The 19950-nt window shown below is 36.8% G+C and overlaps 2 protein-coding genes across 2 annotated transcripts; both read right to left on the bottom strand.

Moving 5' to 3' along the window:
• Positions 1-317: 317 nt before the first annotated feature.
• Positions 318-19699, bottom strand: LOC148103713 (uncharacterized). Its single transcript, XM_087838191.1, has 16 exons — positions 19672-19699; positions 18203-18544; positions 10624-10917; positions 10404-10529; positions 10048-10145; positions 9648-9725; positions 9065-9160; positions 5399-5497; positions 4623-4721; positions 4164-4253; positions 3506-3604; positions 1891-1980; positions 1233-1331; positions 808-909; positions 558-662; positions 318-463 (listed from the first exon to the last, which is right to left on the bottom strand). Exons 1-16 carry the CDS (start codon positions 19697-19699, stop codon positions 326-328), a joined length of 1983 nt encoding a protein of 660 aa, XP_087694317.1. The 3' UTR covers positions 318-325.
• LOC148103714 (butyrophilin subfamily 3 member A2-like) lies at positions 13127-17174 on the bottom strand. The gene is made up of 5 exons (XM_087839517.1): positions 16934-17174; positions 14670-14912; positions 14150-14437; positions 13964-14074; positions 13127-13656 (listed from the first exon to the last, which is right to left on the bottom strand). Exons 1-5 carry the CDS (start codon positions 17172-17174, stop codon positions 13127-13129), a joined length of 1413 nt encoding a protein of 470 aa, XP_087695643.1.
• Positions 19700-19950: the final 251 nt, after the last annotated feature.

The following is a 19950-nucleotide window of genomic DNA, read 5'->3' as shown; positions in this document are numbered from 1 at the left end:
TTTTTTCTCTCAAGATCTTGTGAGTTTATCTTTGTGATGTTTTGTATCTTCTGCTTAAAAAGACACAGTGAAGCCTCATCTTCATCCACATCCTTGCAGTAAAAGTGTTTTTGTGTTTCACCTTAAAGAATAATGAGGATCTATTGATACTGATACTGAAGATCAGCTTTATTATTTACATATTGTTAATTTAATAAAAACAAACAATGTTACACTGACTTAAAATTATATGAAATGTATAAAATGTAATATTGTTCTTTTTTCCTTTTATTCATAAAAAGAGTTCTGGTGACTTTACATGATGTAATTGTGTTTTTATTAAGTATCACTTTAGCCTGTGGAGCTCTCCAGTGCTGCTGATGAGGTTGATCTTTAGGTTGTCTTCAGGCTTCCACATGGTCATGTCCGCCCACATCACATCAGCATTGTCAGGATATGGGTTCCTGCCACCTACTCGTCGTACCTGTAAATGTAACCAATAAAAAGGTCACAGATGTCCAAGTGAAAAGTAATAATAAGAGAGACTAAAAGAAAAATCTAGTAACACAGAGACTCACAGTGAGTTCCTGTTTAGGTTTCAGTGTAAAGTTTTCTTTAAATGTGTATGTGGTGATATGGTCACTTCCGTGTAGTTTTAACTTCCAACCTGCCATCAATATATCCTGTAAAAGAGAACGAAAAAAAAAAAGGGGGGGGGGGGGGGGGTGTTGTATCTGCAACTGAAAAGGACCTTGTTTCTGAATACACAAAACATGTTGTTTGTGTTTAGGTAGTACTCATTGTTCGTCAGCATGCAAGCAGCAGTACCTCACTGGAAGTGTTTTTCAGACAGATATAGTTGCCATGTCTGTCGACCTCGTCCAAAATGATGTCGCCTTTCTGTGGTGTGTTAGGTTTGTTTGACTGTTGCTGAGAGAGAGACAACAAATACAGATCAGTGATGTAAAATAGTTTGAGCTTATTAGAAACAGTGTTTGCTAAAAGTTGATAAAAGATTTAATACACATTAAATAAATAGCCAAAAACTATGTTTATAACAAAAGAATTCAGTGAAGTGAGGCAATGCTGAGAAACACAAATATTTATTGTTGGTCTTAATATGAATCACAGAAGTAACCAAAGTTTCAAATTCTCTCTCAGTGAGATGTTCATGATCCAGTTTTTAGTTCTTGTCCCATGAACGACTGTAAATCAGTGAAGTGTTGAAAACGTGTTTGTCTGTCTGTATTTACCTGTTTTGCATGTTCTTTGACAGATGGTTGTTTCATCTCCTGCTGGAAATTCAGTTTTTCATCCTTCTCCAACTTTGTGCCAGCTTCCTGTTTTTTCTCCTGATCACAGACAGTACAAACTGACGTCAGAGGAAACTAGTCTGACCAAAACAGTTTTTTAAAAATGAGCAGGGTTTGTTTTCTTTCAAAACTTTGTGCTTTAATACAAATATATATTTTATGCCGTTGTGTTTATTAAAACGGGTGAGATTTACAAAGAATTAATACTTGTGTCTTCATATTTTTTCAGTTTGAACTGTGAGACGTGGAAATAAGAGTCCTGAAAGTCTCTGAAATGTTCGGCTTGTTTGGCTTTAACTTCTGTTCTGTGATTGCTGAATGATTTCAGAGGTTTTTGCAGGAAACCTTCAGTTTCCTTCTCCATTGTCTCTTATTGTGTGGATGTGAGTCTTTGTCTGTGTTTGTAATAGAAATCTGTTTTTACACACTCGGTTTGGGTCCTTGTTTCCTTTCTTGGCATTAAAAAGCCAATAAAATAAATAATAAATGTAAATGTGCTGCATGTTTGTTTGTTTATGGTTGAGGACAGAGTGAGGTCCCAGTAAATGAATGTGTGTTTGGTCTGAAGTGTTCAAAACAACAGTCTGTGTGTGTTTACTTCTTTCTTCATGTTGCTGATCTCTGCATGTTTCTTCTCTTTCTCTTTTTCATTGGCCTCCTTAATCTTCTTTTCAGCTTCCTGTTTTTTCTCCAACTAACAGACAAACAGATGAACACAAAGGTTCAGCCTGAACAAAACTATCAGGACTGTTAAACACAGCAGTCTGAACACGTCTCCAAAACTGTTCACACATTTTCTGTTTGCTTTCAAATCTCTCTTCCTTAAAGAGCTCAAACAGGAAATCTGACCTCTGACTGACCCTGAACTCCAATAATGTCACTGAATCTGAGAGCAAGCTGAAGATTTATATTTCTATAAATATCTTTATGGTAAAAGAAACATGCATGTGTTCATGCACAATTAATATAGAGTATGAAAATAAAATAATTGATAATCTGGTGTCTGTGTTTTTGTAACTTTATCAAATTTTCAGTCCAGTTTTCAGATTACAAATTTAAATGCAAATGTTCCAAATACTCTAAACATTTTCTTTTCTTCCTATTTCATAATCTTAACCTCATTTTTTTTTTTATTTCAATAAAAAAATACAAAATTTGTAATTAACAAAAATTATATGAAATATATAAAATGTAATATTGCTCTTTTTTTCTTTTGTTCATCAGAAAACAAAAAAAGTCATTCTGGTGTATTCTCATGGTTTAGTCTAGGTTGTAAAAAGCATCACTTTACTTGGTGCTTTTCTCCACTGCTGCTGATGAGGCTGATCTTCAGGTCGTCTTCAGATCTCCATTTACAAAGGTCCTGCCACTTCAGGTCAGCATTGTCAGGATATGGGTTCATGACACCTGCTCCACGCAACTGTAAATAAAGCCAAAAAGAAGGTCACACATGTCCAAGTGAAAAGTAATAATTAAACTAACAGAAAGAAACATTTAGTAACACAAAGACTCACAGTGAGTCCTTCTCCAGCTTTCAGTGTAAAGTTTCTTTCAAATTTGTAAGTGAGCGTTTTTTTGTTGTTGATCTGTAGTTCTATGTCCCAACGTGTCAACAACTTATCCTGCAAGAGGGAATCAAAAGAATGAGACATTAATAAAGTTCAATGTGTGTTCAATCCAAATTGTTTATAAATGAATGTGTGTTGTTTCAGAAATATTTCAGACTACACAAAACATGTTGTTTGTGTTTAGGTAGTACTCATTGTTCGTCAGCATGCAAGCAGCAGTACCTCACTGCAAGTGTTTTTCAGACAGATATAGTGACCATGTCTGTCGACCTCGTCCAAAATGATGTCACCTTTCTGTGGTGTGTTAGGTTTGTTTGACTGTTGCTGAGAGAGAGACAACAAATACAGATCAGTGATGTAAAATAGTTTGAGCTTCTTAGAAACAGTGTTTGCTAAAAGTTGCTAAAAGATTTAATACACATTAAATAAATAGCCCAAAACTATGTTTATAACAAAAGAATTCAGTGAAGTGAGGCAATGCTGAGAAACACAAATATTTATTGTTGGTCTTAATATGAATCACAGAAGTAACTAAAGTTTCAAATTCTTTCTCAGATGTTTATGATCCAGTTTTTAGTTCTTGTCCCATGAACGACTGTAAATCAGTGAAGTGTTGAAAACATGTGTTTGTCTGTCTGTATTTACCTGTTTTGCATGTTCTTTGACAGATGGCTGTTTCATCTCCTGCTGGAAATTCAGTTTTTCATCCTTCTCCAACTTTGTGTCAGCTTCCTGTTTTTTCTCCTGATCACACACAGTACAAACTGACGTCAGAGGAAACTAGTCTGACCAAAACAGTTTTTTTAAAATGAGCAGGGTTTGTTTTCTTTCAAAACTTTGTGCTTTAATACAAATATATATTTTATGACTACATGTTTATTAAAACGGGTGAGATTTAAAAATAATTAATACTTGTGTCTTCATATTTTTTCAGTTTGAACTGTGAGACGTAGAAATAAGAGTCCTGAAAGTCTCTGAAATGTTCGGCTTGTTTGCCTTTTACTTCTGTTCTGTGATTGCTGAATGATTTCAGAGGTTTTTGCAGCAAACCTGCAGTTTCCTTCTCCATTGTCTCTTATTGTGTGGATGTGAGTCTTTGTCTGTGTTTGTAATAGAAATCTGTTTTTACACACTCAGTTTGGGTCCTTGTTTCCTTTCTTGGCATTAAAAAGCCAATAAAATCAATAATAAATGTAAATGTGCTGCATGTTTGTTTGTTTATGGTTGAGGACAGAGCGAGGACCCAGTAAATGAATGTGTGTTTGGTCTGAAGTGTTCAAAACAACAGTCTGTGTGTGTTTACTTCTTTCTTCATGTTGCTGATCTCTGCATGTTTCTTCTCTTTTTCATTGGCCTCCTTAATCTTCTTTTCAGCTTCCTGTTTTTTCTCCAACTAACAGACAAACAGATGAACACAAAGGTTCAGCCTGAACAAAACTATCTGGACTGTTAAACATAACAGCTCACTTTTTAGCAGCTTTTCCAGCTGTTTGCTGTTAGTCTCCATCAGGCTGCTCCACCAACACACAGGAGCATAACAGAGAGCACTGAGCATCACAGTGTGATCAATATATGCAGCATCTCATCACACACAGTAAAGAAGCTCAGCCTCTGCAGACACTTCATAACTTCTGTCTAAATATGATGTTATAATAATAATATTATAATTATAATTAATAACAATTAGAATTTCACGTCTTTCCAATGAATGACTGTAAGTCAGTGAAATGTTGAAAACATGTGTTTGTCTGTCTGTATTTACCTGTTTTGCATGTTCTTTGACAGATGGTTGTTTCATCTCCTGCTGGAAATTCTGTTTTTCATCCTTCTTCATCTTCTTGCCAGGTTCCTGTTTTTCCTCCTGATCACACACAGTACAAACTGATGTCAGAGGTAACTAGTCTGACCAAAACAGTTTGTTCAAAAAGATCAAAGTATTTCTGTTACTTTTCATAACTTTGTCCTTTAATTTAAATATATATATTTATGATATGTTGTTCATTAAGAGGTAAACAGCTAAGATTTAAAAAATCAAACTTGATTTTTGACTTCATACTTTTAGATTCTAAAACATGGAAATAAGAGTTCGGAAGGTCGCAGACATTTTCAGCTTTTTGGCTTTAACTTCTTTTTATTTTGAATTCTGTGATAAACCCTCTAACTCTGTCCTGTGGAGGCCTTGTCTGTAGTTTGTGAGAACTTTCTGAATTACTTTGTTGAAAAAGTCTCTGCTTTAACGTCACTCAATACAGATTAGTGGGTGAAAGATCAGTGATGTAAAATAATTTGAGCTTCTTAGAAAATGTCTTTGCTAAAAGTTGCTAAATCTTAAGAAACTATAGCTAGGAAACTGTTTATAACAAAAGAATTCAGTGAAGTGAGGTAATGCTGAGAAACACAAATATATGAATCACAGAAGTAACTAAAGTTTCAAATTCTTTCTCAGTGAGATGTTCATGATCCAGTTTTTAGTTCTTATCCCATGAACGACTGTAAATCAGTGAAGTGTTGAAAACGTGTTTGTCTGTCTGTATTTACCTGTTTTGCATGTTCTTTGACAGATGGTTGTTTCATCTCCTGTTGTAAATTCAGTTTTCCATCCTTCTTCAACTTTGTGTCAGCTTCCTGTTTTTTCTCCTGATCACAGACAGTACAAACTGATGTCAAATGTGTTATGAAAAATTCTAGTTTATCCTGACATTCAGAGTTATGTGTTTAGAATCTCACTGTAGGATTTGGTATAACCTTTGTATGCTTAGGTGAAGCTGTCAGTATGACCTCGTAAGGAAAACTGCTTAGCTAGGCGTAATGATGTTTCACTATGTTATCTGCTAACTGTTTTGCTCAGAAGGATGAAACTCAGGGCCAGCACCAGGAGCTTCCTGGGAAACAATAGTGGGAGTTGCTCTCTGCCCAGCCACAGCCCATGGGACAGAAACCTGTTGTAACTAAAAGATACAGAAAGTTGTGTGTGGAGGGGTATAAAAGCGGAGCTGAGACATCCCAAGGGCAGAGCTGGCATGACTGTGAACTGTGATGTTTGATGTGTGTGTTGGCTCTCCTGCGCAGTAATAAATTGCTTGATCACAGCTCTTTCCGTGTTGCAGACTTTATTTACAAAATTCTACGACAAGCTTGGCGTCACAAACGGGATGCTCCGCGTTCGCGCGCTGAGGAACAACCCCAAAGACGGCTGATCACCCCTCGGTAAAAAGTCAATCCTTGGTCCCAGCAACACTTCAAAAAGGGGGAGTTGTGGGGCAAGTCCTCAGCGACACACCAAGATCATCCTAAATAATTATGGGAGAATCTGCACCAGTGAGCTGTGTCCAACCTATGTTTACACTTCATATATATATATATATATATATAAAAACACCCAGCACGCCACTGCGGGCGGTTTATCCTTCAAGCTCGGGTCCTCTACCAGAGGCCTGGGAGCTTGAGGGTCCTGCGCAGTATCTTAGCTGTTCCCAGGACTGCGCTCTTCTGGACAGAGATCTCCGATGTTAGTACCGGGATCTGCTGGAGCCACTCGCCTAGCTTGGGAGTCACCGCACCTAGTGCTCCGATTACCACGGGGACCACCGTTACCTTCACCCTCCACATCCTCTCGAGCTCTTCTCTGAGCCCTTGGTATTTCTCCAGCTTCTCGTGTTCCTTCTTCCTGATATTGCTGTCATTCGGAACCGCTACATCGATCACTACGGCCGTCTTTTTCTGTTTGTCTACCACCACTATGTCCGGTTGGTTAGCCACCACCATTTTGTCCGTCTGTATCTGGAAGTCCCACAGGATCTTAGCTCGGTCATTCTCCATCACCCTTGGGGGCATTTCCCATTTTGACCTCGGGACTTCCAGGTTATACTCGGCACAGATGTTCCTGTACACTAAGCCGGCCACTTGGTTATGGCGTTCCATGTATGCCTTGCCTGCTAGCATCTTGCACCCTGCTGTTATGTGCTGGATTGTCTCTGGGGCATCTTTACACAGCCTGCACCTGGGGTCTTGCCTGGTGTGATAGACCCCAGCCTCTATGGATCTTCTACTCAGAGCTTGTTCTTGTGCTGCCATGATTAGTGCCTCTGTGCTATCTTTCAGTCCAGCTTTGTCCAGCCGTACAAATAAAATGTTCACGTTTCTCCAAAGTTGTCTTCCGAACAGTTTCACTAACATCTACACTGGATGGCCTGGAAGCGTTCGTGATGTCTTCTCCTGCGCTGATAATTGCCGTCTGTCTTCTGTCAGTAGTGGTGCAATGGATCACGGTTGATCCGTAATCCGAACCAATCCCACTCCACGGTTTGGTACGCACGTGATCCGAAGATTTGAAAAAGAAAAAAAAAGTATGTGTATGGTGCGCGTGGTCAGTCTGTCAAGCAGTAGTTATGGCCAGTGCTAGTAGTCCAAGTGGAGGAGCAGAGGAGTTTGCGGCATTTAAGCAGCCCAATCCGACCGGGCTAAAGCTATTACAAAAGCTATTGGGGTGTTTAGCTGCAGACGGGAGGCCGTATTCCGTTGTGCAAAACAAGGGGTTTAAACTATGATAAACGTGCTTGAGCCACGCTATGATATCTTGTTACGCGTCCACTTCAGTGTGACAAGATCGTTCCAGGCATGTATGAGCAGGAGAAGTTTAACTGTCTGTCCCAATCATCTTCTGTTGCTCTAACTACAAATGGGTGGACCTCCAGGGCAACGGAAAGCCACATGACCATGACCGCTGGTTATATCCATGATTTGGGCATATTAAGGGAATAATAACTTTTTTTACTAGTTCAGTTAAATCCATGAAACCAGGGGTTAAGCAGACCTAGCATGAACACCATGCTAATTTCACTTCCTAACACAGGTTTACAGGCCTGGAGTGAAGCTACGCCAGAGGAGAAGCCCTGATATTGCTTTAGAAATAATGTACCTAACCTTTTTCTTTTCCTCATTCTCCTAATTATGGTAAATTACCACATGGGAAGGACCGTGTGTCAAAAGGAGAGATTCCAGGCTTACTCTAAGACTATTTGGTGATTTTTCTATGATTTTTTTTACATGTATTAAAACTCTACAAGTGGAATAGATTAGCTTTTGATAACCCACAAGTGAAGTTCACTGAACAGAAAGTAAAATGCTGATTCATGATGGTTGATATGCTTCCAAAATGGGTAGAAGTGTTTCCTTCTAGTAAAGGAGATACAGGTGCAGTAGTCAGAGTATTGCTGGACGAAATCATCCTAAGGGTGGAACCTCCAGACTGAGACTGGGTGCTGATTCAGAATCTTCAGAGACTCAGCAGGAAGCAGGGAGCAGTGCACGCAAAGCTGACAGCCCAGGCAGCAGTTAAGGTCGAGAGTCATGTCGTTTGGGGTCCTGCTGGTCATCAAGAGAAGATTCCAGAACCGCAGCAATAACGACAAAGGTTAAGAAAGATGTCTGCCATAGACACTGAGGAAGATGATAAGGGTGTACGACGTGCTCTGTCCTTTCAACCTACAGCTGCGTTGGAACGAGAGAGTGAGGGGTGAAAAAGCACCCTGCTCCAACAAGAGCATGCCAAGCTGCAACTTAGTGACATGAGGAGAGAGACTCTGTCACCCACGAGGGATCAGCAATAGAACACAGACAACACCTGATAAAACAGTCAGGCGGTTTTGCCTGAAAAGTTCAGTGTGTTTTTTAAGCTAAGGTCATTGTGGTGGTCACTTTTCTAATTGTTTCACAAATTATGTGGATTTACATGACTCTTCAAACATCACAGACACAGGAAAGGTGTGTATTGCTGAGTTTCAAACTTTTCTCTAGTCCTGATCTGATTAAAAGTAACTAGTGTAAATATAGTAAGATAATATAAATAATAAGAATAAGTAAGTAAGTAAAATAATAAGTAAGTAATATAGTAATTTCACAGCTATTTGACTAACAATTACTTGTGCACACTCTGTATGGCAGCAATACTGCTTCATGGGGGGATGCCAGTTCCTGACATGTAAGTAAGCTGTGCATTGGATCCTAACTATCACAGTAAATATAGCAACAACTGTTTGGTAAACAGTAAGCTCCTTTGACATATCTAAATAGTCAATGCACATTATCTGACACCCTAAATAGGATTTTGGGGACATTATACTTATTAAGGGACAGAGCAAGGTCCCAGTAAGTGAATGTGTGTTTGTCCTGAAGTGTTCAAAACAACAGTCTGTGTGTGTTTACTTCTTTTTTCATGTTGCTGATCTCTGCATATTTCTTCTCCGGGTGATGATGCTCCTCCTTTAGCTTCTCCTCAGCTGCATGTTGGTTTTTCTCCAACTAACAGACAAACAGATGAACACAAAGGTTCAGCCTGAACAAAACTATCAATAATGAACTAATAATGAACTGAACTCCAATAATGTCACTGAATATGAGAACATGCTGAAGATTTCTATTTCTATAAATATATTTATGGTAAAAGAAACATGCATGTGTTTATGTACAGTTAAGATAGGATATAAAATAAAATAATTGATAATGTGGTCTCTGTGTTTTTGTAACTTTTAACAAAGTTTCAGTCCAGTTTTCAGAAATTAAATTAAAACACAATCATTTTGATTTAATTTCTCAAACAACAAGAAGTACTCTTATATTTTTCTGTTCTTTCTATTTCATAATCTTAACCTCATCAATGACCTGTAAACAGAGAAAACAGCTCCCTCAGAATTATAAAAAGCATAAAAAATGTTTTACACAAACAAGAAACATATCTAAAGGTTTTTTTTTTTGTTGTTTTTTTTAAAAAACAAACACTTTTGCTAACCTCTGTTTTATTGCATTCCTTCTTTTTCAAGTTTTGCTTCAGTTGCTGATGTTTGGTGAGAGCTGATGAGCCTCCAGACTGAGAGAAGATATGAACAGAAACATTTGGGTTGTTACATAATGTACTGCAAAATGAAACATATTTAAATATTAGGATAGTAGAAAAATACCATCTATTCATACAGGAGAAGATGATCACTATATATTTCCCATCACATTATTCCTCTGATGATTTTTAACTGTTTTATTTCCATTTTACTGTTAGTAAAATTGTCTCTTTCTTTTCTTTAAAAATGTTTATATTTTATCTATAAACATTATTTTCTCCAAATACAGGAAATTTGCCATACTTTTTTTTCTACATGTTTTGTTGCCTTGTCTGTTTCTTTCATATCACTCACTGACTCGATGTCCTGTGTCATGAGCGTCTCCTGCTCTTGGTCCGGTTCAGTTTTTGTTGTTTCTTGTTTTTTTCGTAAGCAGTGAGGTTTCCAGACATCTGTTAAAGTTTAGACAAGAAAGTCAATATGATGTCCTCCTGGGCTTTAGAATGGTAACACATCATTTATCATCTCATTTTAATATAAATTAATTAAATATGCTGTATGTTTTCTTTTTAATGCAACACAAAGAGGTTTATAAAAAAAATCTCTAACTTTGCATTTGTGTTGCTTTAACCCCTGTAGGCAAAACTTTAGATAATAATTTTGACAACAAAACAAATAAAATAAATTAAGTAAATTAATTTGTGTCTTACTTGTTTTGTTTCGTCTCCAGATGAAAAAAACTACAATTAAAATCAAGATGATGCTTAGAGCCAAACTAACAACAACACCAATGATAATGGGAGCAGCAGAACTGGATGTGTGCTCAAAGAATTCATCTGAAACAATAAAAACAGAATTACATGTTATTTTAAAAGATTCTGGTTCATTCAAACCAAAATCAACAACATAAATTTTACAAACTACATTTACCTGGAACATGTATGTGTGTCTCTCTGCTCTGGTTGGTGTTCCTCTGTTGGACTCTGCAGGTGATGTTGTTGCTGTGTCTCTTCTCCACAGTCACTCTGCTGCTGACAGTATAGAGGTCATCAGGACCTCTGAGGGTCTCTGTAGGTCCAGCAGAGAGGAGGTTTCCCTCACCGTCCAACCACAGCAGCTCAGGCTCTGGATACCAGCCTGCAGACTCACACTGTAACACCACTCCTCCTCTGTTTTTGTCAATCCCTGATAAACTGATGACAGGTGAGGTGGCAGCATCTGATGCTGAGCAAAAAGCATTTAAAGAAGATATTAATAGTTGAAAAAAACAGTAATTCCCAATTACACAATTATTATTATTGCAAAATTCTGATGCATTTGTTTTTTTTCTCTTTGTAAAGTTAATAAATAAACATTTCTGGGATAAAATCTTTCCTCATCCTACACAAAAATGAATTTTCACTGTAACTAAATCCACTACACCATGAACATGTGATGTGTATCTACTTACCAACCACAAGTTTAACAAAAGATTTTTTCTCCATTAAAGGAATGCTGCATTCATATGTTCCTTCATCAGAGAGTTTTACTCTGGAGAGTTTCAGTGAAATGTTTCCACGCTTCAGTTCATTGATGAACAGTGATGCTCTTCCCCTGTATGAAGGATTTCTTGTATTCACCAGACCCTGACCGGATCGCCACACATGGACAAATCTTGGGTTCAAGTCAGATCTTGTCCACTCCAATATCTCAGCTGATATTGGAGTAGACCACAACTTACAAACACCTGCATCTACATTTGAGTTTGATCATTGGATAATAAGCCATTTCCAAATTTTTTTTTTTTTTTTTCAAATTTTCAAGCTCCAAGTTGTTGGAATCAGCAGGAAATGCAGATCATACATTGTAAACTGGACCCAAATGCAGACAGGCACAGGTAGACTGCAGGGAACAAAAACTAAATGTTTAGTTGATTAAATAGCTGATGAAAGTACAACATAACAAAAAGAAAAGAATACAAAAGGAAACAGACAGTCTGACAATGGACAAAGGGAGACTAAGACAAACAAATATACAAAGAAACTAAGAACTGAAAGCTAGACCAAATACATGTCAGAATACATGAAGTACATATTAAACCATGAATCAACATAGAATATTCAAATAATCACTAGTAAGTTCAGAAACATAGAAATGCTGGATCAAATGACCCAGGACCAATGACTACTTATGACTCTTTGTTGCCCCCTAGTGTTTGATACATCTATATACTCTGAATTGCCCCCATGATATAAATAAAGTTATGTTGAAAAAAAACCCCAAAACAGAACAAACATAGTTTAGGTCTATTTTAGTAGTAGTATGTTCAGCAGTGTGTTACTAAGGGGAATAACATTATTTGAGCACTTGCACAGTTAAAATTGTATTTATTGTACTGCTATGTATTTTTATTCCACTCTGGTGCTATTGGACAGTATGTCATTAGTGTTAGATAATTTTATGGAGTAATGGTTTTTCTCTAGTTAGGTCACCATTTTATTCATATGATCAAGGTGCAATATGGGTGATGCATTTAATGACTTTCTTCAATTAATGCAAATATTCCATCTGCTTTAGGTTTTTCATTTCCTGAGTGGCTCATTGTTTCCTGTGATTCATTCACCACATCGGACGTCAGCACTGCCTCAAGCTTTTACAAGAAATTTGATGTTGTCAGAAAACAGTGTGGAAGGACTCGCATGGAAAACTCACCTGCCTGCCAGCTCTCCACTAGTTTTACTGTCACTCAGTTCTCACTCAGAGGAAACCTTGGGCCTAAAATGTATAATTTCCACGCAAGACTTTTCCATCTTCCAATTTCACAAATGTCAATTCAGCAGTTCACCTCAAACTCAGTTAACATCCTTCCCACCATTTGCAAAGCTCCTGGTTTAAATAAAACATTTCTGCCTCTCGCTACTAGTATCTGACTTCAGAGTCCATCTCAGCCACCATGACATCATAAGTGTTGCTTGCATGTTATTTCTTGTTTTTTACGGCCATGATTCATTTTAGATTTTTGTAGATCATTTTGTTATATATTAAAGATACAGCTGTCTGTGCAGAAACTCCGTAATTGAGTGTCCTTTTTTATTTCTTAGGGTACTCAACTAGGGACTCTTAGGGACCCTGTATAAGTAGGGTCTGTGTCTTCTGTTCCAGTGAATTCCTTACTGCTCCTCTGTGTGCTCTGTGTTTAGACTGAATTCCTTCTTGTACAAATAAAACTTTCAAAGGACAACTCCAGCAGATTTCCTTTATTTAGGCACTAAATTTCCACAGCATCAAAATTTATGTTGACATATATTGAAATGCATCACTTTACACTACTTCACCAAACAAATTCTAAATGTGGTAATTTGCAAATAAACAGAGGAACTGTAACATTACAGCATTTGCTGAGTGTTATGGATAGACATTTGCTTTAACCAGAAGCAAATTTAAGACCAACCTACTAGTGCATGAGCATTTCTTCTTCCTGCGAAAAAATGATCACACTATTAATGTGATCGCTGTACTCTTTTTTTTCTTCCTCTGATATCAGTGTACTGTCTTCACAAATACTATGTCCTGAGTCCGTACTCTGTAAACCAGGGCTTGCCACAGTTTTTATATATTGTAACAGTTTCTCTATGCTTAGTAGTAGTTTTTCAGATGCTGTCACTGTTTCATCCATGCTCCATTTGCATTCTAAGACTTTTTTTTTAAGATCTAAAGATGGTGCACTCGAGGAACCTTTTTCTTGCTCCTTTGAGTGGAGCTCCGTTTCACTGTCCTCCACCACTTCCTCCATTTTCTTTAATTGCAGTTTAAATTTATCTTTCTCTTCTTTCAATTCTTTCTTGTGTAACATCAGTTTCCCCACCATGTTTTTATGCTCTTCCTCCTTCTTCTGTAATTCTTTTGTAAGTTTGGTCATGTCATCCTTCATTTTTTGATTCTCTGTGTGATCCAAGTTCTCTTGTTGTCCGGTCATAGTGGTTTCTGTTATCAAACAGACAAACAGGAAGTTTCACAGCTAATGTGTGCACGGATGCTTGAAAGTTTAACAGGACAGAAAAGAACAACTTAAATGTGACTTAATATTAGAATCTCAGTAGGGCATTTAAATAATACATTTTAATTCCAATGTGTTTCAGTGACAAAAATATTTTCAAAAAAAATGGTAAAAACCCATCTGTATTTTTTATTGCTACTTTAACAAAACCTATAAACAGACATATGAAGAGTTATACTGTGAATTTCACAAATCCAAGAAGGTTAAAACTAATACACTGTTGACTTAACTTACTGTTTTTGTTTTTCCACAAAGCAAAGATGAGTACAAGGACACTCATGACACAAGCAGTCATGCTGATGGCAATGCAAGCTGCAGAGCTACATGGAGTCCCAAAAAAATCATCTGAAATATGAGAAAAGGTTAGACTTATGAATATATACAAATATAGAAGCATACCCAAATAAAGTTATTTTGTACCTGGAACATGTATGTGTGTCTCTCTGCTCTGGCTTATTTTCTTCTGTTGGACTCTGCAGGTGATGTTGTTGCTGTGTCTCTTCTCCACAGTCACTCTGCTGCTGACAGTATAGAGGTCATCAGGACCTCTGAGGGTCTCTGTAGGTCCAGCAGAGAGGAGGTTTCCCTCACCGTCCAACCACAGCAGCTCAGGCTCTGGATACCAGCCTGCAGACTCACACTGTAACACCACTCCTCCTCTGTTTTTGTCAATCCCTGATAAACTGATGACAGGTGAGGTGGCAGCATCTGATGCTGAGCAAAAAGCATTTAAAGAAGATATTAATAGTTGAAAAAAACAGTAATTCCCAATTACACAATTATTATTATTGCAAAATTCTGATGCATTTGTTTTTTTTCTCTTTGTAAAGTTAATAAATAAACATTTCTGGGATAAAATCTTTCCTCATCCTACACAAAAATGAATTTTCACTGTAACTAAATCCACTACACCATGAACATGTGATGTGTATCTACTTACCAACCACAAGTTTAACAAAAGATTTTTTCTCCATTAAAGGAATGCTGCATTCATATGTTCCTTCATCAGAGAGTTTTACTCTGGAGAGTTTCAGTGAAATGTTTCCACGCTTCAGTTCATTGATGAACAGTGATGCTCTTCCCCTGTATGAAGGATTTCTTGTATTCACCAGACCCTGACCGGATCGCCACACATGGACAAATCTTGGGTTCAAGTCAGATCTTGTCCACTCCAATATCTCAGCTGATATTGGAGTAGACCACAACTTACAAACACCTGCATCTACATTTGAGTTTGATCATTGGATAATAAGCCATTTCCAAATTTTTTTTTTTTTTTTTCAAATTTTCAAGCTCCAAGTTGTTGGAATCAGCAGGAAATGCAGATCATACATTGTAAACTGGACCCAAATGCAGACAGGCACAGGTAGACTGCAGGGAACAAAAACTAAATGTTTAGTTGATTAAATAGCTGATGAAAGTACAACATAACAAAAAGAAAAGAATACAAAAGGAAACAGACAGTCTGACAATGGACAAAGGGAGACTAAGACAAACAAATATACAAAGAAACTAAGAACTGAAAGCTAGACCAAATACATGTCAGAATACATGAAGTACATATTAAACCATGAATCAACATAGAATATTCAAATAATCACTAGTAAGTTCAGAAACATAGAAATGCTGGATCAAATGACCCAGGACCAATGACTACTTATGACTCTTTGTTGCCCCCTAGTGTTTGATACATCTATATACTCTGAATTGCCCCCATGATATAAATAAAGTTATGTTGAAAAAAAACCCCAAAACAGAACAAACATAGTTTAGGTCTATTTTAGTAGTAGTATGTTCAGCAGTGTGTTACTAAGGGGAATAACATTATTTGAGCACTTGCACAGTTAAAATTGTATTTATTGTACTGCTATGTATTTTTATTCCACTCTGGTGCTATTGGACAGTATGGCATTAGTGTTAGATAATTTTATGGAGTAATGGTTTTTCTCTAGTTAGGTCACCATTTTATTCATATGATCAAGGTGCAATATGGGTGATGCATTTAATGACTTTCTTCAATTAATGCAAATATTCCATCTGCTTTAGGTTTTTCATTTCCTGAGTGGCTCATTGTTTCCTGTGATTCATTCACCACATCGGACGTCAGCACTGCCTCAAGCTTTTACAAGAAATTTGATGTTGTCAGAAAACAGTGTGGAAGGACTCGCATGGAAAACTCACCTGCCTGCCAGCTCTCCACTAGTTTTACTGTCACTCAGTTCTCACTCAGAGGAAACCTTGGGCCTAAAATGTATAATTTCCACGCAAGACTTTTCCATCTTCCAATTTCACAAATGTCAATTCAGCAGTTCACCTCAAACTCAGTTAACATCCTTCCCACCATTTGCAAAGCTCCTGGTTTAAATAAAACATTTCTGCCTCTCGCTACTAGTATCTGACTTCAGAGTCCATCTCAGCCACCATGACATCATAAGTGTTGCTTGCATGTTATTTCTTGTTTTTTACGGCCATGATTCATTTTAGATTTTTGTAGATCATTTTGTTATATATTAAAGATACAGCTGTCTGTGCAGAAACTCCGTAATTGAGTGTCCTTTTTTATTTCTTAGGGTACTCAACTAGGGACTCTTAGGGACCCTGTATAAGTAGGGTCTGTGTCTTCTGTTCCAGTGAATTCCTTACTGCTCCTCTGTGTGCTCTGTGTTTAGACTGAATTCCTTCTTGTACAAATAAAACTTTCAAAGGACAACTCCAGCAGATTTCCTTTATTTAGGCACTAAATTTCCACAGCATCAAAATTTATGTTGACATATATTGAAATGCATCACTTTACACTACTTCACCAAACAAATTCTAAATGTGGTAATTTGCAAATAAACAGAGGAACTGTAACATTACAGCATTTGCTGAGTGTTATGGATAGACATTTGCTTTAACCAGAAGCAAATTTAAGACCAACCTACTAGTGCATGAGCATTTCTTCTTCCTGCGAAAAAATGATCACACTATTAATGTGATCGCTGTACTCTTTTTTTTCTTCCTCTGATATCAGTGTACTGTCTTCACAAATACTATGTCCTGAGTCCGTACTCTGTAAACCAGGGCTTGCCACAGTTTTTATATATTGTAACAGTTTCTCTATGCTTAGTAGTAGTTTTTCAGATGCTGTCACTGTTTCATCCATGCTCCATTTGCATTCTAAGACTTTTTTTTTAAGATCTAAAGATGGTGCACTCGAGGAACCTTTTTCTTGCTCCTTTGAGTGGAGCTCCGTTTCACTGTCCTCCACCACTTCCTCCATTTTCTTTAATTGCAGTTTAAATTTATCTTTCTCTTCTTTCAATTCTTTCTTGTGTAACATCAGTTTCCCCACCATGTTTTTATGCTCTTCCTCCTTCTTCTGTAATTCTTTTGTAAGTTTGGTCATGTCATCCTTCATTTTTTGATTCTCTGTGTGATCCAAGTTCTCTTGTTGTCCGGTCATAGTGGTTTCTGTTATCAAACAGACAAACAGGAAGTTTCACAGCTAATGTGTGCACGGATGCTTGAAAGTTTAACAGGACAGAAAAGAACAACTTAAATGTGACTTAATATTAGAATCTCAGTAGGGCATTTAAATAATACATTTTAATTCCAATGTGTTTCAGTGACAAAAATATTTTCAAAAAAAATGGTAAAAACCCATCTGTATTTTTTATTGCTACTTTAACAAAACCTATAAACAGACATATGAAGAGTTATACTGTGAATTTCACAAATCCAAGAAGGTTAAAACTAATACACTGTTGACTTAACTTACTGTTTTTGTTTTTCCACAAAGCAAAGATGAGTACAAGGACACTCATGACACAAGCAGTCATGCTGATGGCAATGCAAGCTGCAGAGCTACATGGAGTCCCAAAAAAATCATCTGAAATATGAGAAAAGGTTAGACTTATGAATATATACAAATATAGAAGCATACCCAAATAAAGTTATTTTGTACCTGGAACATGTATGTGTGTCTCTCTGCTCTGGCTTATTTTCTTCTGTTGGACTCTGCAGGTGATGTTGTTGCTGTGTCTCTTCTCCACAGTCACTCTGCTGCTGACAGTATAGAGGTCATCAGGACCTCTGAGGGTCTCTGTAGGTCCAGCAGAGAGGAGGTTTCCCTCACCGTCCAACCACAGCAGCTCAGGCTCTGGATACCAGCCTGCAGACTCACACTGTAACACCACTCCTCCTCTGTTTTTGTCAATCCCTGATAAACTGATGACAGGTGAGGTGGCAGCATCTGATGCTGAACAAAAAGAGTAAAAAAGATATCAATAGTTCACAAAAACACTTTGTACAGTAATTCACAATTATGAAATTATTATTATTGCAAAATTCTGATTTGTTTGTTTTTTTTCTCTTTGTAAAGTTAATAAATAAACATTTCTGGGATAAAATCTTTCCTCATCCTGCACAAATATTAATTTTCACTGTAACTAAATCCACTACACCATGAACATGTGACGTGTATCTACTTACCAACCACAAGTTTAACAAAAGATTTTTTCTCCATTAAAGGAATGCTGCATTCATATGTTCCTCCATCAGAGAGTTTTACTCTGGAGAGTTTCAGTGAAATGTTTCCACGCTTCAGTTCATTGATGAACAGTGATGTTCTTCCCCTGTATGAAGGATTTCTTGTATTCACCAGATCCTGACCGGATCGCCACACATGGACAAATCTTGGGTTCAAGTCAGATCTTGTCCACTCCAATATCTCAGCTGTCACATCCTCTGCAGGCTCCACGTGACATGGTAAAATAACATCATCATCAACTAATGCAACTACTGGTTGATGTGGACCAACCACCTCAGACTCCGCTGTAGACAGGAGACAAAAAAAAGAAAGAAAGAAAGAAAGAAAGAAAGACAGAAAATTAGTTTATTAATTTCTGCAGCAGGAGTGAATGCATATATCAAAATTAAAGATGACACTCAGCATAGAGCATTATCTGTCTGTATTTTTTTTTTAATCTTGGCTACCATAAAAATGTCAAAAACTAATGTTTCACTAAAGAATTAAATTTAAAAAATGCAGCCAGGAAACAAATAAAAGCAACAAAGTAAAAATTACTATTTGAACCAAATGTAACAAATTTGCACCATTTTGTAATAACTGTATGGTTTTTATACAGTTTTACTGCACAAAAAAAAGTGAGAACATTTGCATCAATGATAATAAAAAATATTACACATGTAACATCAAACTTACCTTTATTTAAGTGTATTAGAAGATGGAAAACCAAAATACTGAAGACGTTGACTCGAGTAAGGGAGAGGGCATCTATCTGTGGAAGCATCCTCCTCTGAAAATACATCAAGTGTGGTCACAAAAGTTAATATAATAATAATTTGTTCATTTCATATCTAAAATCAACTTATTCAAGAATAAACACATATTTTAGATGTTATTTCAGTATATTAAGTATCTTCATGAGGTCATCAACATGACTTTCACTTAACATGTTATTGCTCCCTAATAACTCCAGAGTTAAAGCAACAGACATAAAGTTGTTGATTAAAGCAAACCCATTACTTTACATTAGTCCCAAATTGCAGCCTAGAGAATAACCTTTGATCAGTGCTATCTCTGTTCTTGAAATGACCCCTGTATGACTTTTCATAGATACTGTACTGAGTTATTCAATAGAATAACTTTTCTCACACCTCTACAGTATACTTTAACTATAAAAACTTTATTTTCTGCTCTCCAGTCAAATATCTAAAATCTCTGCGATTAATTTATAAAATATTTAATTACATTTACAAAGATTTATTTATGACAGTGAAATAAATTATACTATAGTCAGACTTTATATCTAGACATCAGAAAAGCATGTAGAACGTAAACACACTAAATAAACAATTTGAAAGAGACTTACCTGTGGGAAGTTGTGTGAGACTACAAGGTGAAGTCTAAAAATTATTAACCTGCAGGCTGAACTTACTTTGGCTTATCAACTGCAGATCCCTCATGTAAGCTCAGAGTTATGAAAAAATAGGCTCTTAAGATTCAAAGTTTAAAGTATAATGCTGGAAAAATATTAATTTATCAGGTTAACACTCATTGTTGAATCTGGTTAGTTCAGGTATACACTGTGTCAAATGCTGAACTTTGAGCCTGTTATAAAATACGAGCTGAAACCATATCTGTCTTTATGGTGTTCAAAAAGGGGGGAGTGTTCACATGTTATGTGTTATCTCAGCTATCATACTGAAGGTGGCAG

Source organism: Neolamprologus brichardi, chromosome 3, assembly GCF_056152115.1.
Source record: "Neolamprologus brichardi isolate AB-2024 chromosome 3, ASM5615211v1, whole genome shotgun sequence".
Taxonomy (NCBI): domain Eukaryota; kingdom Metazoa; phylum Chordata; class Actinopteri; order Cichliformes; family Cichlidae; genus Neolamprologus; species Neolamprologus brichardi.
The sequence above is the reverse complement of the archived record's forward strand: the minus strand, read 5'-3'. Positions and strand labels throughout refer to the sequence as shown.